The sequence below is a fragment of the Vigna umbellata genome, chromosome 5, assembly GCF_029865625.1.
Source record: "Vigna umbellata cultivar VRB3 chromosome 5, Vumbellata_1.0, whole genome shotgun sequence".
NCBI lineage: Eukaryota > Viridiplantae > Streptophyta > Magnoliopsida > Fabales > Fabaceae > Vigna > Vigna umbellata.
This window is the reverse complement of record NC_142169.1, coordinates 62,392,861-62,419,284: the sequence shown is the minus strand read 5'-3', so window position 1 is coordinate 62,419,284 and position 26,424 is coordinate 62,392,861. Positions and strand designations below refer to the sequence as shown.

The 26,424-nt window shown below is 30.3% G+C and overlaps 1 protein-coding gene and 2 long non-coding RNA genes across 3 annotated transcripts; 2 read left to right on the top strand and 1 right to left on the bottom strand.

Annotated features, from left to right (window-relative positions):
- The first annotated feature begins 7,480 nt into the window (after window positions 1-7,480).
- On the top strand, window positions 7,481-9,031 carry LOC124841544 (uncharacterized). Its single transcript, XR_007029126.2, has 2 exons — window positions 7,481-7,910; window positions 8,611-9,031. It is a non-coding gene; the product is annotated as an uncharacterized LOC124841544 (long non-coding RNA).
- Window positions 9,032-10,259: 1,228 nt separating this feature from the next.
- On the bottom strand, window positions 10,260-11,722 carry LOC124841536 (uncharacterized). Its single transcript, XR_007029125.2, has 2 exons — window positions 11,305-11,722; window positions 10,260-10,965 (listed from the first exon to the last, which is right to left on the bottom strand). It is a non-coding gene; the product is annotated as an uncharacterized LOC124841536 (long non-coding RNA).
- Window positions 11,723-23,564: 11,842 nt separating this feature from the next.
- On the top strand, window positions 23,565-25,448 carry LOC124841552 (F-box family protein). The gene is made up of 2 exons (XM_047317850.2): window positions 23,565-23,938; window positions 24,039-25,448. The coding sequence occupies exon 2, from the start codon at window positions 24,049-24,051 to the stop codon at window positions 25,129-25,131; it is 1,083 nt and encodes a 360-aa protein (XP_047173806.1). The 5' UTR covers window positions 23,565-23,938; window positions 24,039-24,048; the 3' UTR covers window positions 25,132-25,448.
- Window positions 25,449-26,424: the final 976 nt, after the last annotated feature.

Sequence of the window (26,424 nt, the reverse complement as noted above, 5' to 3'; positions counted from 1 at the left end):
AAAGTTAATTGTTTCATTTTAATAAATATATGTTTGATACTATTATTAGGGGAAAGAAATAGATAAATTTTAAAAGTAAATATATTTAACAAGATTATTAGAAGAAAGAGATAAGTAAGGTTGAATTTTTATAGAAATTCAAAAGTTATTCAAAACAAAATATCAAAAATCTATTTTGAGATCAAGGTCAAATAAGTAAATATATAGATAGAATTAAAAAAAATAAAGTGAAATTCCTTTTTAAAAAACTAGATTGCCAATTTTAACTTACAAATATATTTATGATAGGGTGTATATATGCTATAAATATATTATCATTTTTATAAATAAATTTTAATTTTTTATTTTGATTATAGTAACGTGATGTTTAAACTTTGATCACGAAATCAAGGTTATGATATTAAACCGTGCTTGTGATCAAGGATAAAAACCATTTAATTTGTAAGGTATGAAAAAATAATACATCAGTGGTGAAATAAGCATATTGATCAATCTTATCAAAAGATTCTGAGAATTAACAGTATTTTTCTTATTTTATTTACTAGTTTATATTGCAAAAAAAAATTAGTGTTAGACAAACTTCCACGTGTCATTCTAAACTATTACAATTTCAACCAAATTCACAAATAAGTCATATGAAAATATATAAGTATAATCAATCAATTAATCAATATAAATTATGCAAATTATAATAAATAAAAAATAACGTTCACAATATAATTTGTTTTGAATTATAATTAGTTAAAAAAAAATTGTTTTTAAATTGAATTCCTTCACCATTTCGGTTAGAAATCATAATGGAAATTGTGCATGCACTTAAGTTGAATATAAAAAAAAATCAATTGCTTTGTTATTAATGTTAATGATTGACATTGTTGATATTTTCTTTTAATAAATTTGTGAACCACTTCATTTTATAATAAATTTATCACTATAGTTTATATGAACGATTTTGTCACGTTTCAAATAAGTTTTATTCCATTTTTTAAGTGTCCCAGACACCTAAACTAATTATTTCAAAATGATATATAATAATAAAATAAGATAAATAGATAATCAATGAATTAAATGAAAAAATCATTTTGGTTGTAAATTCAAATAGAGTATTCAAATGAACTTTGAATGTGTTTTTAATTTTCTTTTAATATTTTATATTTTGTATACTAATATCACTTTTATTATTATCAAATGTTTGAATAAAAGGGTTGAGAAAATATTTTAAAAAATGATCGCTTACTGTGAAAAAAATTCAATTTTTATTCAAAGTTAATGTTATATATTAATTACTATGTTTTTCTTTTCATTTTATTAAACTTTTAAGATAATCTTTTAAATTATTATTTATTTTGTAAGAAGCAATAAAATTGTCTTTCTAGAATTGGTAAAGTGATTAAGCAACCAGACTCTAATATTTCAATATTAATATTTCAATATTAAAAGTTTATAGTACAAAATAGAAGTTTTATAATTTCATTAGTTCAAGTCACATCATTTCTGTTAAAACATTTTCTTCTATTGTTATTCCTTTTCTTTAGGTGTTCTACCTGCTGGTCATCAGAATGCTCAAGTGATTACTGTAACAAGATCTTATAATATAGTTAAACAGTTATCTTAAAAGAGTAAACAAATTTTTATTCTTTTTCTTGAGTTATAGGAATCTTCCATGCATGTGAAGATTTGTCTGTGCCATATGTCTTCTTAGTTTTCTAGTATGTTCTTCTTTGTTGATCAGTGGTTCTAATTGCGTAACCTAATCATGATTTCGTGGTTGGTAAGTGTAGATAGAGTTCTGTGAGTTGAGGAAGCGGTTTTATGTCCTTTCGAATTGTTTAAGCTTCTATCAGATAAGGGAAACTAAATACCAAGTTTTTAAATTTGTAGTAAATTGATAATCGGATTTAGAATGTGAAATTGTATAGAATCATTGTTGAATCTATATTGAATTTTATGATAATTTATTGTATAATATGTCAAATTGATGGTTTAGTGTGGTGAATCTTGGTTGAAGACAACTTGTTAAGTTGAAATTGGTTTGAATGAGTTAGCATGATAGAAAATCTGTTTTAGGTTGGTTTTTAGCTACTGAAATGTGTTTTAGTAATAAATTAGAATGATGGTGAGAAATTGGTTAAGAATTAAATGGTTTTTTTAGCCCAAATTAGGGTTTCAACAAAAATGAATTTCTATAGGAATTGATTTGGAGGAGAACCTGATGTTAAGGGTTTATTGTTGAGTAAATTGTGACTTGTTTGGTTATTTAGTTTATCAAAATGAGATTAGAAATGAAGAGAATTGAATAACGAGCTTTTAAATGATGATTTGGATATTGATGAGTCTAATTGATGGGAAAATAGTTTTAGTGGTGCCTAAGTTTAATCATAAACATGTTAGTAAGTTACATTTAGGGTATAAATTAGTGGTTTGATTCATATGTTTATTGGGAAGTACATTTGAGGTAAGTAAGTTTAAGGTTGGTAGGTTCAAATTCTATAGAATTGTTATTCTACAGTCTAACGGAGCAAAAATATAGGTGCTGAGCGATCAAAATCCATGTCTAACTGAGTGAATATAGGCGTTGAGCAAGCATAACCTATTATTTTTGTACTCACTAAGCGAGTATAGGCGTTGAGGGAGCAGAACCCACAAATTTTGTATTCGCAAAGAGAGCTATGAGACGTGAACGAGTTAGTTTGAGGGAGAAGCTTGTTGTAGCATTGGATAGGCGAGAGTACTCGCTGAGTGATAAATTTTTCTTTTCACTGAACGAGTATAGACGTTGAGCAACCTGTTTAGATCATATGTTTTGAGTCTTTCTTTCTTTTGCTTTCTTGTAACTTTAAGTTATATTAGGGTTTTGAGGATGTTTTTAAAGTAACTATTGAATTACATAATGGTTTATATATATTAATTACTTACTTGTGTGAAATTAATGAATGTTTTATGGATGGTAAGCAGGGATCTGCCTATGGATTTTAGTATGCATTATATGTATGATGATATTCAAATGAAATGGAAAGTATGGATTAAGTATGATGTGAAAAGGATTCCATGAAAAAATCCTTATGATTGTTATGTTGTGTAGTGTATTAAGGTAAGAGCTCCGGGATTCGGGAATGATTTTGACACTCTCAACAACTCTCAATCTCAAGTAGAGATGAAGGGTTATGTCGTGAAGAGTAACATGAGGTCCTTAGTCTAATGGTCATGTATTGATCATAAATGTTTGACGGATTACTTGGTGTGTGATAGTTTGATGGAGTGGTACTATGATTTTTGGCGAGTTGTTTCACCACACACAGGGCAAGTCCCTATGAGTCTGACATCAATACTTGTATCAGGATGGTCGAAGTTCAAAATTGATATAATTATTTTTATATTGCTTGATTTATATCATGAATATGATATTGTTGTGAGGATGAGGGAGTAGACAAATAAAAAGTGCAACAACCAATCTACATAAAAAGCCAAAAATGAAACTAATCGTGAGGATGAGGGAGTAGACAAGTATCGCTATAAGGGTGAGGAGAAGACAACCACCGTCAGAAAGGGAAAAAAGAGAACTCAACGATGCTCCAAATGGTGTTTATGCACAAAACCAATCAGTTAAAGGAAATGATACATAGAGCCATCAATCAACAAACATTTGTGTTAAGTGGAAGAAACATTAGCTTTGTTGGCGTTGAAAACTTCCTCAAAGATGTTTGACCCACAATGAAGAAAGTGTGCACAAAAATAGTGAAGCAAGTGTTTTTTCTCACGCCCTTAAAATATCTTCACGCTGAGCACCGATAGACGTTTGTTCTTTAAGCAACATACGTATGATGGGTCTCTCTTAAAACATTTTTACGCTCTAATTTTTTAAAATTTGAACACCAATAGATGTTTATTCTTTAACTAACAGACATCAAAAAGACAATTAACATATGTTTCTTTAACTAACCGACGTTAATCGCATGATTTTATTTACGATATTGTTACTAATCATTTTTAACGTTGGATGCTTGGTTGTTAGATGTTGTATACTTGATTGTTAGATGTTGTATGCCCATTTTACACTAGTGGTGACAGAGCTAAAATTTAGAGTAAGATGTATCATAGTTCTATCTTTGTTTTATAAAATCTTTATTATATTTTTGTTTCAGTATAATATATCTCCTGATAGTATAATATATATATATATATATATTATTTATTGCTACTATATATGAATAATTATCAGTTTATATTTTTTTTAATATTTATTGATGTTTAAAATATTATATCTGACAGTAATAAGAAGAAAATTTGTAAGCAAAACATTAATGCTTACATGTGACTCAAATGTGTACATTTTAATATTCATTTATAATATTTTGTATATTAAATAACAAAAAGAGTTAAATAGTTTTTATGTAACCAAATTTTTCATTCACTATCCACATTTTCTTCTGAAAAAGTTTGACATATTTTATATAACTATGTTATATTTAGGTACAGAAAAAAAAATTAATTATTTCTATTTATATCACAAATTATTGAGTAGAACAAATTTCAAACACTATTTATATTTATAATTATAATAAATATTCATATTTTAAGTAATATTTGTTTTTATGAATATATAATATTTTATATTAGTTTATATATCTATGTATATATATGAGAGAGAGAGAGAGGTAGATAGAGATATAAGAGACTTTAAATATTAATTTAGTCCACGTAATTAAATGTAATTAAGGATTTTCATTTTAGTGTTTGAATAAAAAATCGTTACTATTTTCTTCTACAAGATTTGAAATTACTTTTTTAATCTTTATAAATTACTTAATTTAGTTTTATTCTTTGTAAAATATTTTCTTTAATTTTATTCTTTAAAAAATGTTAAATAATTATCTATAATCTTTAACACAATTTAGTATATTAAATTAGTATTTACCTTTTTAATCTTAAAAGTTTTGTTTGATATGATGTGACATTTAAAATCATCATCTAAATTTGTGTTCAATGAGTGTTGTAAAATAAAAAATATAATTTTCTTATTTTTATCTTAATTTTTAAATATATTTCAAAATGAGATGATTGATGTTTTATTTAATATATTAGCATTTAATACCATAAGAAGAAAATTAATGTTCTAAGCATTGATCTCCATTTATAATAATGTTTTAATATGTCACATGTAAGAATTAATGTTTTAAAAAAATAAGTATAACAATAATTAAGCATGAATTACTGGTATCCATGTGAATGCTTACTAATTTCTTTTGTTTGTCCCTTTATACCAAGTTTTATAAAAGAAAATAGTAAAATATTTTTTTTTACACATGTTTTTCTTTTTGTTTCTCTCTTGTACCAAGTTTTCTAAAAGAAAACAGTAAAACATTTGGTGATCACCTTCTAATAATATCTTAATAAGATAAAAGAGAAAGTAAAAAATAGAATGCAAAAAACAAATTCCACATCTTACTTTTCTTCTTCTTCCAGTGCATTTACCTTCCTATTTTTTCTCCTCTATTTTACTTACAATCACATTTATAATTAAAGGTTTGTAGTCAGATAAATAATTTGTGTATTTTTGAGAGAAATTTGAATGTCATTTTTTTGTTGTTGTTAATTTTTCATTGTCTTGGTAAAATAGTAAAACTCTATATTTTACTTTATCAATTGTTGGATGAGACTGAATTTTTTAAACATTTGTAATACAGTTTTTTTTTAATTGTTGGAATTATAAGTCGGATATATTTGTTTTATAATCTTAAGAAATTTTGTCAAAACTTAAAGGATGAACTTCTATAAATATTGTGTTAGAGTAAATGACATGAATCCTTACGTGGTATTATGAATTGTTGTATCTCTTAGGGTGAGAGTAATACTTTAATGTTACCTTATCATGGTCTGGTTATGATTCTAAGTTTTAATTCTCAAATCTATAACTATATTTCCTAAAAGGGACGAGAGACATGACACGTGCAAAATTTCTTAGTCACTTACTACATTAGGCTTCTAGAAGAAAATTTCAAATATCATGTTATTATGAATTATTTATGAGTATTAAGTCATGAGGATTGTATTATATAAATATTTAGTGGTTCTTATTGATTGTGTATACTATAAAGAAAACATAATATGTTGGATATTAATTAGAATTATTGAAATTTTTTGATTATCGAAGTTATGGACTATATTTACTGGTTTATTTTTGTATTTCTGTAAATGTGGTTTTCACTTCATATATTTTTGTATACGTGAGTAGAAAACTGAATGAAAATTATTGTAGAAAATCTTTAAAAGTGATAATAGAATGATGAAAATAATTTTTCTATCATATTATAAAAAATGAAAATATATTTGTGTATTAAATATTGAAACTAATTTGATTATACTAAGTTAAAGATCTATCGTAAAAAATTTCATATGTATCATAAATAAAATATGTGTTAAACTTTATTAAATAATGTAATTAGTAGTATTACCTACTAATTTGGGTTTGGGTTGTCCCAAAAAAATAACAATTTTCAATTTTATAAAGGTAAAAAACAAGAAAAATTACACAGATTAAATCTGGAATAAAAACTACAGTTTTTATCATTACATAGACTTATTAATATTTATGTCCTAATCAATACACTTTTATCCAAGAAATTAATCTCATGCAAAGAATGTGTATGCATAGAATGTGCAATGAAGTTGAGAGAAGTCTCCCCTCCTACGAAAATCTTTTTAGTGTTCTCATTCCAAAAGAAATAAAATTCTCAATTTTAATGAAATTATTGATTGATGAATGTTAATTACCGTCTTAAGAAAATATCTTAGTGTTCTAACTTTTTATTCAATAAATACTACTAATTAATTAACATTTTGCTCTACAGACATTAATATTTGATGTTAATAATTATTTGATGAACTTTAAAATGATAAAATAACACTATGTTATTATTAAAACATCTATTCAATTATGAAACTGAGATTAAACTTTGGTGGTACTTAATTAATGAAGTATCACTCTGTTTAGTGTGAAACAGAAGTTGTACTATAAGTTTGAAATTATTTATTAAATTGTATTATCTTTTCTCAAACCTTTTAATTCAATTTAAAAAATAAGAATAACAACATTAATGTACAAATAATTTTTGTCACTTATTAATCCAACTGAACTAGTTTTACATTATTTATCTATTTTGTTTTTTTCAAACATTCTTTACTTTTAATTTTTATTATTTTATTATATTATATATCTTATTATTTTAATATATTATGCTAATATTTTTATTTTTTTATTATATTATATTATATTATATTATATATAATAATTTATATTATGTTAACTATATAATGTAAAATTATTATATAGCGTAACTGATAAATACTAATAAAATACGTGCAGGTATGTACATGTATCAACCTTTTAAAATACTAATAAAAATAATTATAATTTTTTTAAAAATAAAATAATAAAATAATTTATATTAATAAAAATATAATTAAAAAAATATGTCACAAACCAATTGGTTCAAATGGAATAATCCATTAGACTGAATTTATTATTTTTATTTTTCTTTTCCCGTTTTTTGAATGGCTTCGACCAGTGAAGCATAAAATATAAAATTATGGAATAGGGTTTGGGAACTAGATGTAGGTCCTGGTTGAAGTCTATTATAAGCTTTTATAGAGCTCTAATGGAAGCCTTATCTCTTGTGATATGCTTTCTCTTACAGTAAATGGAGCTTTCCGCTCTCGGCATCTTCAAAGCAGATTGTAATGCTTTCTTAATCTCATTTTCTTCTAATCTACTTTGCAGTGGTTTTCCTTTCCTCTCCGCCGCTGCGATTATGGCTTCTGTTGGACTCCCGAGCCAAAACCATTTGTTCGGATGAAGATGACAGCCGCTGCATCGGAGTTAGCACTCCAGCATCCAAAAGATTAATATTTCGGTAGTGTTGTCTTGCATTTGTTTTATTTTGGCTTGACATTTCTTATTGCTGTGTATATTTTGACAACTTGATGCAGCACATTTTTGAATTCTATTCAATTCTTCTATTGATTCTAATTTCATTCATGGAAGTAATAGGCATTGGTTAGTGATGGTTTTGGATTGACTTTTGACAAGATCCAAATGTCTTTAGCGTCACAAGTGAAAATTCTAATTTTATAATTTTATTATTATTATTTTTAATTATTTTCATTTTCTAAATCTAAACAATCCCTTTTTTTATTATCTTTTTCTTTATTTTCATTCTTTTTATGTCAAACTGAAAAAATCCGGAAAAACAAACCCACCTCAAGAAAGGTCTCCTTACTCAGGTATAGATATAGGCTCTCCAGACCCTGATATTTAGAGTATAGACAGTGGTGTTGGAAGTACTAAACCTCAGCACAGACTTTGTGTACAATAAACTCTTTCCAGTGTTAAACCTTGCAAAATTGCATTAGTGATGCACTGTCCTGTAATTATTTAAGAAAAATAAAATCACACGGTCTCCTTGACATGCTACAAACGTAATAATTAGTTTGTAGCCCTCCTAATTGCACAACTGAGAATTGTTTACGAATGTAGGTTAAATCTCAGTTGCTGGGAAAAGAAGCATTTTATGATATTATTAATTTATTCAACCATCTGTTTTTTCCATGAAGGCATTGTTGAGATGTTATCCCCTTAGTCTCCAAAGGGTCACGGAATGATGCTGAGGAAAAAGTAAGAGGTAATGAAGGAGCCATGTTCGCATGTAACCTAAAGGTGGAAAAAAGCTTGATCAAGATGGGGCCATGGGTGGTAGTACCTAATGCCAAATCACCTCAAAAGGAATACGAGAATCATATTGTCATTGTAACTTAATTCAAGCTCAGCCTTTACGTTGCGCTCTCTCATTGCCACAAACTACAAACACAGACATAAAAAACAGGGCTCCTTTGGTGGGGTGAGGGTAAATAGTTACGAACTCATACCCTAGGGAAAGACATTTAACTTTTCAATGTCCATCATAGACATCATCATTTCGTGCCACCTTTGATTCCTTTTGGGCACATAAAAAATGTATACAAACCCTTTTTCTTATACCTTTACTGTCTTCTTTACCTTCCACACTTTCATATAATCCACCATCCCAGTCAAACCTTTCATTCATTCCATTACATTCAATCTAAATTTTATCTTTACATTAATTTTCCTCATCTGCCTTTCATGCAAGTAAAATCCCTCTTCAGTTCTATATCAGAATTTATACTTCACAAATCTCATTTATTGCTGCATACTATTTTTCCACTCTACTTCTAAACCCCACAGGCCTATATAGAGAAAATTCCTATTTATGCTCTATTTTAAATTATGGTCGCAATTGCGGCTACGTTTCAATTAGTAAAATCGAGACAAAAAAGAGAGTATAAAAAGCAGTACATAAAAGTTGATGCAGTACATCTGTAATTAAAAACCTGAAAAACCAGAATACATTATTAGTCAAAGTATGCTGTTGAATTGAATTTGTAGGCAAAAGGTTTCCGTAGTTGATGCGTCACAAATTCTTTCTTTCTTTTTTTCTTTCCCTAGACTTGCATAACCATCACACAAATCGTGTCAATACACAAAATTTTATGCATCCGTTTTGGAATATACTGCATACAGTATGTATACAGAGAAAAATCTTTGTCTACGCTGTTAGGTTGGTCTACCACGTGATTGATTGATGGAAACAATATGTTAGGCATCTGAAATGGAATATGGTTAAAAACACATAAATTCTACCCCACCCTCTTGTTTTTTTGTTTATGATGCCGACATGTTTGATATGTTGCTGTGTAGAAAATGAATTGAAGGAGAAAGTGGTAATTTGAGAAGTATTATTCTTCACTATTTGAGGGTGGTAGGTGTGTGTCGCAGCCCCATCAAAAACATTGGGATGTGTAATATTCCTTATGGGCTCAGGTTGTATTCTATCCCAAAGTGCTTGTCCTTCACCTGCCATGTGAAAGGAATGGCTGAAGCACCCTTCCAAATCAAGAGAGCTAAAGGGAAATTGGGTTTTCAGCGTCAAATTTGCTGTCATCTCACTTGCTAGGAAAGTTCCCACACTCTCACTTGGTGGTGTGGTCTGTGCATTAGATAATTGAACATTTGCATTTCAAATTACACAAGGAAAAGAGAGAAAGAAAGGTCTAGTACTAAGCAAGAGAAGGGTGATTCATTCTTCTACTTGATGTGATTCAATTGGAGTGAGTGTGTGACTTTAATGCTTTTCAGTTCTATGTATTGGATGGAGAGATGGGGCTTTAGCAGCCTAGGACACATGTAGTGCCAAATTGAGCTTACTCATGACATTTATCTTACTTGCTTTGCATAAAAGAAGAAATCAAATCAACAAGAGGGACCACGACCAAGTATGCTAGCAGCTGCACAAACTACAAGCTACATTGATTTTTCACAGGTAAAAGAACAATATACCCAGATTGTACTTCTGGAAGCCATGGTCTCCGAATAGCTAGCAGATTTGAAGAACCGCCATTGAGCGAGGTTCTTTGAAGCCATGGCATGATATTAGTTGTTGCATCTTGGTAGGCAAAAAATGTAACAGCTCAGGAGGGATAGAGAAGGAAGGAGAAGATGAATTGGGTGGCAACGGGGAAAGAAGGAAATCAAACTCTATATCAGTGGTTTGTGATATAGGGTTTTCCAAATAAGCAAAAACAAAGAAAATAGATAGGGTGTGAGGTCTTACAAGGTCAAGAAAAGGCCTTACAAGGTCAAGAAGAGTCCTAAAAAAACAAAAAAGTGTGATGGAAAATAGATGATGAAAGAAGGTAGTAAAAGCTCAGATAGGATAGCACCGGATTAGAGTGAAGCTCCTGCTGCTGCTGCCACCAATTCAGGAGAATTGTCAGCTCCAATTTCAGAGCCACTAATGGCTTCTTTTTGGTCACATCTCCCAATTCTCGGAGGGTTGACCATGGCTACCTTGCTGTTAGTCACGTGCATGATGAGAAAACCCTTATAGGGACCTGCATCATGTATCATGCTCCTATTAGTGCAGAGAATAATGAAGAAGAATGGCAGGGCCAGAAGCAGGAGCCAGCTTTAGATTAGATAAAAAGTAGCAAGGAGAGAAAAAAAGTAAGTAAAAAACAATTAAAAGAATACAAGAGAATATCTTCCATTTACCATAAAGTAAAATAGTTCAGTCAGTCACAGAATAATTATCTTATATAAGCTGAGCTAGTACAAAAAATACACCTTTAACATGAATTACACATTAAAAAGGTTCAGGATAACTTTGCAAGCTATGACTCTAGGGGATGCAAATTTTATTCTGCAAGTTCAATTCATGCTAACAGTGGTACCTTCAACAACAAACCCGTCTTTTGGTTCCATCTTTGAGACCCTTTTTCCTCTCAACACTATTTGAAGAGGGTGAAAGGAGAGGGAAAGGGAAGGACAGAAACAAAAAGTGAGGGTGAAAGTGAGAAGGAACTTTTTGTTATGGTAAGGTTGGAGGGAATGGAAGAAATGCAGAGGTTTATATGGAGGAAAAAAAAGGAAAGATGAGTGCATAAGGCGGCCAGTGGGCTTTCCCAATGGACCTGATTGGGACAGGTCCAAGGCCCAGAAAGATCTAAACGGACCTATGACGTCATTAGGGCCCAGTATAAAGGAAAAATGTTAAATGTTGGAAATGTAGTTTTTCTGTGGCTGACTTAACAAAGGAAAAGATGAAATCATTTTTGTTGTGCATTTTCAACAATTTCCGTTTCTCATCAAAGTTATTAAGCCATTGTGATGATTTCTTTAAAAATATTTTTATAACCAGCAACATTGCTAAAGTAGTAAAGTGGAGAACATTAGACAGTGAATCAGAGCATGTTTCAATAAATAATAATATAAATATTAACTGATAAAGTTGTACTCATAATATTCTTAAAATTCTTTTATTGAGTGCAGTGTTTGTGCCTGAGTGAGTTTAAATCCGTACTGAAGGAGGACAAAAGGGTCTTCAGGTTTTCTGTGGGCCATGTAGGTGGCTGTAGTTGTGTCCCAGTGTTGTCGTATGCTTTCCCCAAACTACCATTTTTCTGAGTGCAACTGCAAACTTACCATAGGAGATTGCTCTCTACAACCTTTTAAATATTTCATATTTGTTTAATCACAAATCTCATTTCATCTTCAAATTTCCAGCTCAATTTTACTTTTTAAAATTTTTACTTTTAATATAACCCATTTAAGAAATAATACATCACCGACACTCTAATGAAAATTCATTTTAAATACTTTGAAGTTAATTATAAATATTATTATTTTAAATATATGTATCGTATGACCGCGTGGTGAGTATTGGACGAGTGGCCTACGATCAATGTGTTAGTTTGGTCAGATTTCGAGAATGACCAAACGGTCACAAATCTTTAAAAACTTTAAATACAACTCATGATCAAGTTTACAAGTAAAGTGTACTTATTAGGTATTAAAACATTATTAGGACTATTCTAATCACAAATTCATCTCAAAACCTAGAAATATAAATATGAGGTAAAGATATAGGTGATTGCATATATTATAAATTTAAAACTTTATTATGATAACGTATCGATCATACCACTGACTTAAGCATCATAATGTCTTTGACAATTAGACACCCATATGGCTTGGAGTTGGAACACTAAGGATCTAGGGGAATTTTGTAACGAAGATTGAAGACGATGTTAAGATACTTGGAGAAAAGGTGTAAATAAGTGTTTTGATTGTGATTCTTGGCTCCAACAAAAACAATATACATTTTTTTTTAATTTTTCAACCGTGCTTTCTAAATTTTATTTAAATTGATTACGTTTTTTTTTTATGTATGGTTGTGAGCATTTTATTGTTAGGGCATATTAAATAAAACATTTTGTTTCGGTGTTCACTAAATAAGTGTATTTAAAACAACATATTTCTACACACCAAATTTTAACATAGTTGCAATACCATCAATAGTCATTAATATTTCAACTTTTTTTATGACCATTTCAAACTCTATTTGATATAATACTTTTAAGTACTCCACCGACATGAAGTATCTAGCCATTAGGAAAGTTTAATACAACGACATATAAAATGATTAAAAGAAATTTCTATAGTTATGAAAGTGTAGAACCATTGTATTTTGATAAACTAAAAACAAACTTAACGTCTTATGGATTTTTTTAGGACAAATGAGATTCATACAATTTTAATCTGTACATAGTAGGAAATATATTATGTTACAATGCTTTATGTTGTTTTTAGGAATGTCTAAGATGTTTTTAATTTGACATTACATAGTTACAATAGTATATTTATTACATTATATTTTAGGATTTTTTATGCGTGCCTAAATATACATTCTTTACATATTTTAATAGATTGAACAATGGCCCGTCCTATGCACGGACAAAAGAAAAAGAAACTGAGATAATAGGAAGATAGATGTTGAAGAAAGAAAGAAAAAACTACACATAATAGAGACTTGCGACAAAAAAAAATTGATATCATTGCTATAGATTATATGACTTTACTAGTAGATGAATGCATGAAGAAGGATGGTCGACACAATGTGGTCACAGTGTAGGCTTACGCATGGTTGAGTTTAAAACAGAAAATATTTTTGATAGAACATTAAAATTGAAACAACATCAGTCAATCTTGTGTGAAAAAAAACATTATTATTAAACGCTAATCATCCTAATGAGCACGAAGATGAAGCTTGTAATAATAATAATAATAATAATAATAATAATAATAATAATAATAATAATAATAATAATAATAGCGAAGGAACAAAATGGTTGGTTCTGAATACGACCCACGTCGTGGAGTTGTAAGGTGGGTAGAATGTAATATTCATTGAGACAGTGACACGAGACTCCATTAATGATTTCTCATATCGAATATAAGATCCTGTATTTCTTTGTAGTTTTGGTATGGTTACTTGGAAACTTGGTTAGAAACTCAAGATTGATTTTTTATATGATTAAACTCAAATTTTGTTGTATTTTTTTTAGTAAATATCTCTTGATAAATCTAATAAATAGGCTAAGGAAAGAAGGAATCTTAGGTGACCGAAAGAAAAAATGTTAAAGTAAAGGTGAGAATTCTAAGCACTCAAAGAAAGTAGGATGAGAAGGATGATGGCAGTTGAAAATCTTAGTTGCAACACAGTCTCCAAAGTAACATGGTCAAACAAGTTACAAAGTCACACCCTCCCCAATTTCTTGGCTTCCTAACTTGATAATTAAATATGACTTTGTATTGGTGCAGTGCTTTTTGGAGTGAGGTATGGCAGTAAATTAATTAATGTGAAGGATTTCATAGGTACTACTTATGGATTGACCAAAAGTCTTTGTACCCTATGGTAGGGTCAAGTGTCCCCACATTCTGCTAAAGTCCAATATCTGAGACACTGGATAAATGTTAGACTCACCAAACACATCATAGAATTCAAAGTGTGTAGTGTGGTGCAGTGGTCATGCATATCTTATATTTTGTAGAATTTTAAAAGTGAATAACAACGCTCATAAACATTTACTCTTCTGTTATTTCCCACTGCTTTCGAGATATTTATTTATTTTAATTGAAAAATGTATTTTATATTCTGAAATTTGAAATGATTTTTATTTTTTATTTCTTAATGTACAATTTTTAATGAAATATAAATTTGTATTTCAAATTATAATAATATTAATGTTTCCGTTTTGCTTTTGTATAATTCGAAATGTCTGAATTTAACAGTCTCAAACTAAAACTGAAAATGAAAAAAGAAAAGGTCCTCCGTTCTTTTATTCATTGAGATGCACTTTAGGCCCAGAACATTAAAAAGCGACCAAACAATGACGTAATAGATCCAATGCAGATCTAGACTAACAATAATATATACAAAGATTTTACTTTTGGCAGCCGCAAAATTTCTTGGCACATCCTAAATTTTGAAAATGACTATTTTATCTTTTAGGCCTTGTTCTTTTGAGTGGATTTGAGGGAAGTGGAGAGAATTTGAAGATAAATTTTTTTGTCGTTTATTTGAGTGAATTTGGAGGTAAAAGAGAGTGGATTTGGAAGTGAAGTTTGTGAGAATTAGTATAGGATTTTATTAACGTGACAAATTAAAAAAATTTACTTCCAAATCTACTCTCATTTACCTCCAAATTGACTCAAATAAACGACAAAAAGATTTATTTTCAAATCTTTTCAAATCCACTCCCTCAAATTCACTCAAGAGAAGAAAATCCTAGAAAAATGACTTATATAGACTCTTTTCCATGGAATTGCATTTAGTAATTGTGGGTGTATAAATCAATATATACACAATTGCAAAACAAAGCACCTTTTGGTTGTAGACAGAACATTTCTTTTACTGAAGAATTATGTGTAACAGAGAGGTTGCTATAAGAGATTGAGAATGATGTCGTTAGATTCCATTGTTGTGACAGTATCAGGAAATTGTTTGACAAGTGAGGTTGCAGAGAACAGAGTGACAAGTAAACGAGCAAGAAAGATGTCAGTAACGAAGTAATTATTATTTCTGTTCTAATTTAAACGAAAGTATTTTCCACGTTTTTTCTATGTTGCATGAAAAGATTAAATATTATCATATGTATTATATTTATATTTATATTTTTGTGACCATAATATTTCATAATATCATACTTTTCTATCGATGACATTAACTATTTTTTATGAATAATTAATTAAAAAAGTAGAAAATAATATAATTTATAATATATTTAATTTTGTAAAAATACTATTACAAAATTACATAGTCATTATTTTCTTAAAAAACTATCTTGTTATTTTTTAAATAAAGATTATTGTTTAAACTATAGAATTTATAATTTTAATGTATATTTTTTTATAAAAAAGGGTTACTTTTTGAGAATTGTTTTAGACTTTTAGGACCATTAGACATGATGTACAGGTCAAATTAACCCATTCTATGGGACTTGGCAAGAACAAAAAAAATTTCTTATTAAAAAATTTCTCATAGTTAAATATTCACAAAGTCCTGTAACTTAGAATCAATCCATAAACTTTCTTCTTTTAACATAAAAAAGATATAATAATAAATCATAAATCAAAATATAATTAGATATAAGTATAAAATACCACAAACTGTGGTTGTTGCCTTAAGATTGTTGCATTAAGAGGGGTATCCGAAGCAGTTTTAAGGAGTTCATTTACCATCTTAGGACAACACAACCATTAGATATAAGTATAGAATATATAGAAAATATAGACAAAACAATAATAAAAACAACCACGCACCAGCATAAATGTCGCACAAATAAATACAAGAATAGAATTATAATAAATTTCTGCTTTCAGTCCAACTCTTATGAAAAACATCATCCTCTAACATTTTCAGGCCAAGAACATAGAATTATAATGAATCCAAAGCTATAAACATCATCCTCTAATATTTTAATATTCCCCTCAAATCTCTACTTCCTTATGAGTTTGTGTGATGACAATACCCAATAGTGAATCACTATTGAAATCTTGCTTATGGCACATTTTTTCTAAAGGAGGCACCCAACACTAGGATCTTTTTCATTTGTTTTTTAACTTCAATAGAGTGTGAATTCTTGATAGCCCTAACGAACATTCACGTAAATCCTATCTTCACATTCTAACCTTCTTTAAAAGTACAGTAATTTGCTCCTTCTGGAACTCCCTCCAAGATCTCAACAAAACCATATTCTGATGATTTACTGCAAATTGGGAGAGCTACATGCAACAAAACTCAACTTTAGGGGGTTTTATACAACAGATGACGAGATAGTTCTATATTAATATGTTGTTTAATCTATTATGTGGAGTGCTGAAGAAGCTTTTCTTCTAACAAGTGATGACTCATTTTAGGACGTGATTTTCCTTTTTGCTTCTCTAGTGCTTGGTTAACAGTCTCTGCAATGGGTTGTTTAGCAAATACTACATAAGTGATTACAGAGCTTTATTGTTTGTCTTGTTTGTTTGATTTTTCCGTTTCTTTTTTATGCCTCTGCAATGATATCCATCCTTGTGAATAATGTTCACAGTATGTTAACCATAACTCTAAACATGATAGTAATTCTTGTATGCTGGATGTTATTCAATTGTTCATTCTATGTTGTATTTTTCCTAAGTAGATACTTCAGTTGTGATATTTAAGTTTTATTCACTAATTTTGAATTTTATGAATATTCATTTTGATTTTGTTGTCGAGTGAAGGTATTATAATTTTATATTGTCCTTTTTAACCATAGGAGTTGAATCATTTTGGGATCAAGTAACTTGCCACTTTCTTGAGGTCTCTTTATTTTTCTTACTGTTTCTTTGGTGTGGCAATGGCAGTTTCATTTTCATCTCACTAGATATTTTGACATGCTCTTTCAGCTAGCTCATCATTCTAATCCACATTTGAAAAGCATGGCACTTGATCAATTTATATATGTTGTCTTGGGTTCAAATAGGTTGCAAGACTATAAACAATCCAAGTCTCTTGAAACATCACAGGAAGTGAGACCTTCTACCATTTTTATTCTCAGTCACACATAAGTTATTAAAAGACGACTTAATGTGTGTTCACAATATTCAAATGGAAGTCGATGTGGACAAGTTCAGGTCTCTTGAATGTTCAGTCATATCTCCCATAAAGTTTCTTTATTTTTCTACTAAAGTGTAGATGTTCGTGTTGGATCTTTGAAAATTCTTTTGCACGTCTTAGAGTCACATATATTTAGAACTTGATTTAAGGAAATAAATTGAGTACACATTGATGTAAATGTTTGAACACATGATATGTTGTCCAGAATTTTACTCTAACGTGATTCATGAACTGATAACGGTAATTTTTACCATTATCTGTGGTGCAATTTTCTTACCAAATCGACTCTCTTGAAGCTTGAAACATGCTTAATCCTCTCTTTTATCTAACTTTGTGAATAAGTTTAGCTTAGGTTATACATAAGAGTTTTCATCACTAATTCCTCAAGTTTTGTAGGCAATTTGTGTGCTTTGGAGGAGCATCTAAACTATCAAGAGTGGGAGCCTAGGAAAAGCTACAAAAAGCAAGTGTTTTGAAGGATCATGGAAGATTTCTCACGCCAGGGCGCCCCAGAAGGGGGGCTGAGCCCCATTTTCTGCGCAGACCTCGCGTCTGGGCGCCCCAAACAGGGGGTCGAGCGCCATTCTTCACGCAACTCCTGCGCAGAGGGCTGGGCGCGACTTTTGCTGACATGACACCCTAGACCTATTTAAGGCTTCCATGCAACGAGGGTGCCATCTGCTTGGCGGCTAAAGCTCGAAACACCATTTTTGGACCTTTGGGAGCTGGTTTTGAGTAGTGGGAACTCTCCATTATTCCTCCTTGGGTCTCCATCTCTTCCATTTTCTTCCATTGTAAGCTCAATATGGAGAGCTAAGTTCATTTTGTTGGGGAATGATTTAACTACGAAACTTTCTTGTAAATGCACTTGTGTTTAATGAATATAAGCTTCTTTCATTTATTGTGAGTGTTTATTTCCTTCTCTTAAAGCTTGTTGTGACTTGATCAACCATAACATGATTCTTAGGTTTGCTTGATATTGGAAAGTATTGTGTGAACCTTGAACTAGAATACACACCTAAAGGAAACTGTGTCTAGGGATAGAGATTGGCCCTTTAGTTGTCTTAAACCAATATTCTTAATGCAGATGAACTTTTTAGGTTACCAAGGGATTGGAATTTAATGAGTGAGTCTAGGCTCTCTCTACCAAGGGATTGTGTTTGAGTAATGTAGTAGGTTGACGTGAGCAATTAAATGAAGTAGTAGTAATGTGCATTTGCATGAGAGTGTAATAGGTAAAATCATTCTCCACATCTTCATTCCATATCATATCATCTTTAATCAATTAATTTTCAAGTGTTTTAACTCCAAGAAGTTCAATCTATCACTTATGTATGATGTTTATTTTCATTGCACTAAATTCACATTGAATGGAAATATTCTTTAGTCTAAATTAGTTAGATAATTATACGATTGTAAAGTGTCATACGAGTCTCTTGGGATACGATATCCGGTCTTACCGGTTTATTACTTAAAACGATTTGGTACGCTTGCCAAAGAGTTAACATGAACCCCAAATTCAAAGAAGCTTCTCTTAAATTTTCAATAGTAATCTTTTATTTTTTGTTATTTCAATTCAAAATAATAAATATTAATTCAATCATTATCATTTCTAAATTGATTTTGGTAAATAATTCGGATTAGACATACAAAACACAAGTCCCTTAGGAGAACAATACTTGAAACTTACACTTATCACTTGAAACGATTTGGTTAACTTGCCAAAAAGTTATCAATAATTGTAACGACAACGACAACGATAAGGGGAATGATAACAGTAACGATAATAGTAATGATAACGGTAATGATAATGATAACGATAATGGCAACGATAATTGTAACAGTAACAAAAATAGTAACCACAACATTAACGATAACGATAACAGTAACGGTAACGATAACGATAACAGTAATGCTAACCATGAAGGTAACAGTGATGGTGATGGAAACCATGACAGTTACGGTGACAATGACAATGAATGTGACGGTTACAATGACAATTATAGTAATAATGACGATGAGAATCACGGTGACGATGACGGTTATGGTGGTGAAGGTGACAATGACAATTACGGTGACAATGATAGTGACAGTGACAGTTACTGTAACGATGATGGTGACGGGATGGTTACGGTGACGGTGGTGAAGGTGACGATGACAGTGACAGAGACAGTAACGGTGATAGTGAGAGTGATGGTGATGATTATGGTGACTGTTACAGTGAGGTGACGGTGTCGGAGACAGTGATAATGACAGTGACGGTGACAGTGACGGTAATGATGACGATGACAATGACAGTGACAGTGACAATGACAGTGACGGTGATGATGACGGTGATAGTGACAACGATGATGACGGTAACAGTGACGGTAATAGTGACGGTAACGGTGATGATGACAATGATTGTGATAGTAACGGTGATAGTGACAAACACGATGACGATGACGGTATGATGCAGTGATGATGATGATGACGAATACGGTGAGAATGACAATGACAATGACAATGAGTGTTGCATAGATGGTGATGTTGCATAGACGGTGACGGTATGACACAGTGACAATGACGATGACGAATACGGTGAGAATGACAATGACAGTGACAGTGACAGTGACAGTGACAGTGAGTGTTGCATAGATGGTGATGTTGAACAAATAATTATTTGTGAGTCTCATTTTCCTATTAACACAATAATTAAATTGTTTTGTTAGCTTTACAAGGTCAACGAGGGAAATACTTTATATTCTAAATCCTACTCCTTTATCCTTTTTCAAAAACTCAAACCGTATTTAGTGTTCAACAACAATACTTTATTACAGAGGACCTCTCAAAAAGAAAACTATCACGGATAACCCATATGGTTACGGTTTATACTTCACATTAGACACTCCTGTCACCATGTCAATTCATCACAAATTCATCTTTAGTGAGCTTCTACCAAAAATAAGCCTAAAAATACATTATAGAGACCGCAAAATAGTAACTGAAATTGATTACCTTCGTCCCGTAAGGATAGTTAAAAACTTTTTTAGATGATAGATTGAAATCAAATAAGATAATGATGTTGCATAAATTATTAGTCGCTAGAAAATAGTTTAACATATAAGCCCATCTATTATATGTCCCAATATATTGATAGTAGCGGTGGCGATGATGATGACGGTGACAGTGACAATGACGGTGATTGTGACGGTGACGGTGACAATGACGATGATGATCAAGATGATGGTGACAGTGATGGTGACAATGACAATGATGGTAACAATGATTGTGACAGCGACGGCGACAGTGACGATGACGGTGATTTTGACAGTAACAATGACGATTACAGTGACAATGATAATGACGATGACAGTGACAGAGTGACAGTGACAATGACAGTGACGATGACAGTGACAATAACGGTGATTGTGACAGTGACGGTGTTTGTGACGATGACATACGTGGTGACATTGACGATGATGGTGTTGATGACAGGGACAGTGACAATAACGATGACAATGACAATCACGATAACGATGACAGTGATAGTGTCGGTCACGATCATGGTAACGACGATGGTGACGTGACAATGATAGTGACGGTAACAATGATGGTGATAGTGACAATGACAATGACAGTGACGGACACGGTGACGGTGACAATAACAATGATTATGATGGTGTGGTGACACTGAAGTAATAGTAATAGTGACAGTGAATGAAACGATGACGATAATGTTGACAAACACAATAACGGTGATAAACACGGTGATAGTGACAATGAGTGTTGCATAAATAGTGATGTTGTATAAATGATAAGTTGTTATAAAAGAGTCAAACGTACAACCCATCTACTATATGTCTATATACTTTGAAATATATTAAATTGTTCATCCAAAGAAAATATATACATCAAAATCTCCACCTAAAGAATGGAAAAATCTAAAAATTGACTTATCTGTATTCAAAAGAAGATATAAGATTTAAATCATAATTATTGTAATTCTTCGATTTAATTTCATTTACAATCATATAAACTATATTAGGTGTAATTACTTTCATTTAATAAATAGATTTTCTATAAATATATACTATTTCAATTTCATTATTATGAATTCTCTAATTAAACAAAATATATTTTACAAAAAAGAAAATGAAACTAAAACAACTTATTTAAAATATTTTTTTTCGATGAACTTTTTAAAATGAAAAAAAAATTAAAAATCTTCTTTACTACTAACATTAAGTAATTCTTTTTACATATCTATTAATAACTAATTTTCAATATTTAAATACTCAATTCCAAAATATACATTCATCTTATTATTAACTTTTAATAATTATTTTTAATAAAAAAATATAACTACATAAAAATTAAATTTTTTTTTTTACAAAATCCAACCATAAATATAATTTTTCTCATCTTATATATATAACATTTTTTCATCCAAAATTTTACAAAACACTACAAATGTTCCTACATTATTTTTCCCCATATTAAAATATTATATTACTTTATTTAAAATATATTATTTTTAATTAATTTGAAAATAAAAAATAAAAAAACCAATTCAAAATTTGATTGGTATTCCGACAAAGATACTGCTGAGGCAAATATAGAAAACACTATACTATATGTGTACTGAAAAGAACAAACAGTGTCCTGTCAGCATAAAAAATCCCATAATAAAATATTAAATATGAACATTATAGGGATTAGAAATGGCTTGCTAATATATCCTTTTAATTTTAGCATATGTATTTTGAATTTTTTTTCATTGGGTCTCTCTTAAATTATTTTCAAACTGAGGTAGTTAAATTTTAATTTTTATTTCATTGTATAAAATTTATATATATATATATATATATATATTAAGAAAAATAGATGAAAAATATTGTTAAACACACCCTAAGTTGTGTATTCTTTTTAATAGATAATAACAACAAAGCTTGATATAGGTTAGGCGAAATTTTCACTGACAAATTACTACATATCTTATGTCTAAATACTGTCTAAACACAAACTTATAAGACGAAATATATATGTGTTGCTTTTGCATTTGAGGTTGTCGGATGAAACATTTGTGTTTGATGAAATATATAATACTTAAAATGTTGAACGAATATAGTTTATTAATTTGTTTTGCAATAGATGATAAAAACAATGTTACAAATATATTCTATTAATCTGTTTTGCAATAGATGGTAACAAAAATGTTTGATACATGTATATTTCCACAATTCATTCATATTATTGTATGCAATAAATAAACTTTTTAATCAAATTAAATATATTCCAATTATCGTTTGATCACAAATTGTAATTTAAAAAATCTCATATTATTAAAAAAGAACTAAAATGTATATTGACAAGATGAATACTTTGTCATAGAATTCAATTATAAGAAACTTTTAAAAGATCATTAAAATAGGATCCTTTATTGAAAATACAAACATATCAAATTTAAAGATAATTATTAACTATAATGTTAACTGTATAAGTCTAACCTCTTTCTTCACCTACTTTGTATACTTTAATTATTCTCAAATATAATATTTTTTTTTTACCGAGATACAATTAATTAGTTTATTATTATTCTATCTTATACACTAGTGCATTCAATTGTATCATATATGTGGAGATTTATAATTCGTAAATTAAATTTATAGTGCCCTTTTAAATATCATGTTTATAGCAATTTCTTAACTAAAATTTCAGTTTGATAGCAAACAAGTAAAACAATAAAAATGATTATTTTTGTTTAATACAGTTAAGCTAATAGTGATTATTTTAAGTAGTGTGATTCAGTTAAAAATTAATTTTTAAGAAGTTAGATATTCCTTAATTAATAAAATATTTATACTGTTGAATATTAGAAAAACACCATAATATTATAATTAATAAAAATTTATTAATTATATAATTTTTTAAAATTTATTTGACAGAATACATAGTTCTTATGAGGTTACTTGCCAGATGAACTAAACAAAATAAAACCCTCTATTGGTCTTAATTCTGCATTCATCACATCAAATACATCCTAAGTTTACTCGTTTATGTCTACTTTTCATTCTTCACATACCAAGTTCCTTCGATTCGATCCCCTTCTCTTTTCTTCTCTCTTCTCTCCCTCTATTTTCATTGTGCGACCAAATTCATATTTCATGCTCCTTCTCATTCCAATCATTAAGTTCTGAACGTTTTCGGGTAAACGCTTAGCCATATTATCTATTCAATCTTGCTTGTGTGGCGATAATGACGACATATCCCCCATTATTTTTTTCAAACGTAAACGAAATTTGAAGACCCATTGTTCGCTTTCCCATTCTCCAACCATCGCAAACCCACCACCGCCCCAAAGTTGAATCCTTTCTTCATCGGATACCCCGAATTTTGTTCCGGTAAGAAAAGATCGAAATTTTAACTTTGTTCTTTTGGGTACCCGAGCGTTTATTTCGTGTAAAAAAAATCTGCTATTCATGTTCTGATTTCGTATTTGAGGTTCTCCGTTATGGATATGCGAGGAGATGGGATTTTCCCGGATGAGGTTGTCATTCAGATTCTTGCAAGGTTGCCTGTGAAGTCCCTTTTCAAGTTCAAAACCGTGTGCAAACTGTGGAATAGGTTGTCTTTGGATAAGTATTTTGTTCAACTCTACAATGAGGTTTCTAGGAAGAACCCCATGATTCTGGTCGAGGTTTCTGATTCGTATGGGTCCAAATCTAGCTTAATATGTGTTGATAATTTAAGGGGTGTGTCTGAATTTTCACTGAGTTTCTTGAATGATAGAGTTAAGGTTCGAGCATCTTGTAATGGCTTGCTGTGTTGCTCTAGTATTCCTGATAAGGGTGTCTTCTATGTCTGCAATCCGGTCACTCGCGAGTACCGGTTGCTTCCCAAGAGTAGGGAAAGGCCTGTGACTCGGTTTTATCCGGATGGTGAGGCTACCTTGGTTGGCTTGGCCTGTGATTCTTCTTATCAGAAGTTCAATGTTGTTCTGGCGGGCTACCATCGCACTTTTGGTCATAGGCCGGATGGGAGTTTCATATGTTTGGTCTTTAATTCTGAGTTGAACAAGTGGAGGAAGTTTGTCTCATTACAAGATGACCATTTCACTCACATGAATAAGAACCAGGTTGTTTTTGTCAATAATGCTCTGCACTGGTTGACAGTTAGCTCTACTTATATACTTGTGCTTGATTTAAGTTGTGACGTTTGGAGGAAGATGCAACTACCTTATGACTTGATTTATGGAAATGGTTATAGGATTTATCTCTTGGACTTTGATGGCTGCTTGTCTGTTATTAAAATTTCAGAAGCATGGATGAATATATGGGTGCTAAAAGATTACTGGAATGATGAATGGTGTATGGTGGATAAGGTGAGTCTGAGGTGTATCAGAGGAATGGTACCAGGCATTTTCCCGATCAGTCAGACAGGTGAATATGTTTTTTTGGCAACTCATAAGCAGATTTTGGTGTATCATTGCAAGAGTCAAGTTTGGAAAGAAATGTACTCTGTGAAGTATAGCTCTACACTCCCATTATGGTTTTCTGCTCATGCATATCGCAGCACAATGTTCTCATGCAACTGAGTCACGGTGACTTCATCAAATAACTTTTGTACATATATTTTTAGTTACAAGTGTTTTATATTCATTTAAGCCAATGTTATTTGCTTTAGATATCATTTGTTTCTGTAGTCATGTTAAAACTATGGTGTTGGCTTTGCCATTGAAGCTCCATTATATTGTTCCACCGCTGTCTCTTGTAACTGAGTTGTGGCTTCAATAAATAGCCTTTGTACATATATTTGTGGTTGCGTCTGATACTCATTTAGCCAATTATTGTTTGCTGGAAGATATTGTATTTTCTGATACATTTTATTTTAAAATTATTTCATTGACTTTGCCATGAAGGTCCTATCACAAAATATTTTAGCATCATCTATTGGATTTATCTGTCACTCGCACAAAGTACAAAACAGGTGAGATTTATCTCTCTATCAACTAAATCTTGTGGCGATATTGTTAGCCACTTTTATGTGTTTGATGTGGTGGATACCTGATAATTCCACAATGATTAGGATTGCTAAGGGGAAGAACTGAAGTTAGCTTCTCTTTTGCATAAACTAAATCATAAAAGTTCTCTCATATAAACTTCTCTAAATTTTTAATTTGCACATAAGCTAATTTTAGCTTATGGAGAACTTAATTTCAGTTTTCTCTCCTAAAAGAGTCTATGGAAAAGTTTGTCCAAACAAAACCCTTTTTTTATTTAAATAGTCAGCTATTTTAGTTTTTGTTGTTTATTTTTCTTTCCTTATCTTGATAATATCCGCATATAGAATTCCTGATTTCAAAAACTTTATATCATTATATTTTGTTTGGATAATTGTTAGTTATGATCCTATTGATCATAAATTTCTTTATTTTATCATTTAGGTACCATATTGTTAGAGATTTTATCCTTCAGGCACCATATTGTTAGATATAGTCCTATTAATTTGGGTTCTCTTTCTCCCTTGTCAATTAGGATAATTCTTAGTTATGATGCTCTTAACGAGGGACCTTTGTGGCCTTTTATAGGACAGACCTATTTGGAATATTACCAAGACAAATTATTTTTCAGAAAAGAAAAAAACTTACGTTTGTCAAAACTATGAGTGGGATAATTTCTGAACAGTAACACTGTAAAAAAATTTAAACTAGGAGTGCATGTAAATTATATGTAGTGTATAATACCCTGTTCACTGAATAGCCAGTTATGTATTTATTCTATTTTATGTTATCTAATTTTCTTTTCAAGCTTAAACAGTCCAACTTTAGCATGTCTGGCTTCAGGAGCCTATAACTAAATACTGGGTTTGTTATATTTATTTGCAATAT

Coding starts and splice junctions, on each gene's coding strand:
- LOC124841552 (XM_047317850.2), top strand. CDS start 24,049: ATGGATATGCGAGGAGATGGGATTTTCCCGGATGAGGTTGTCATTCAG.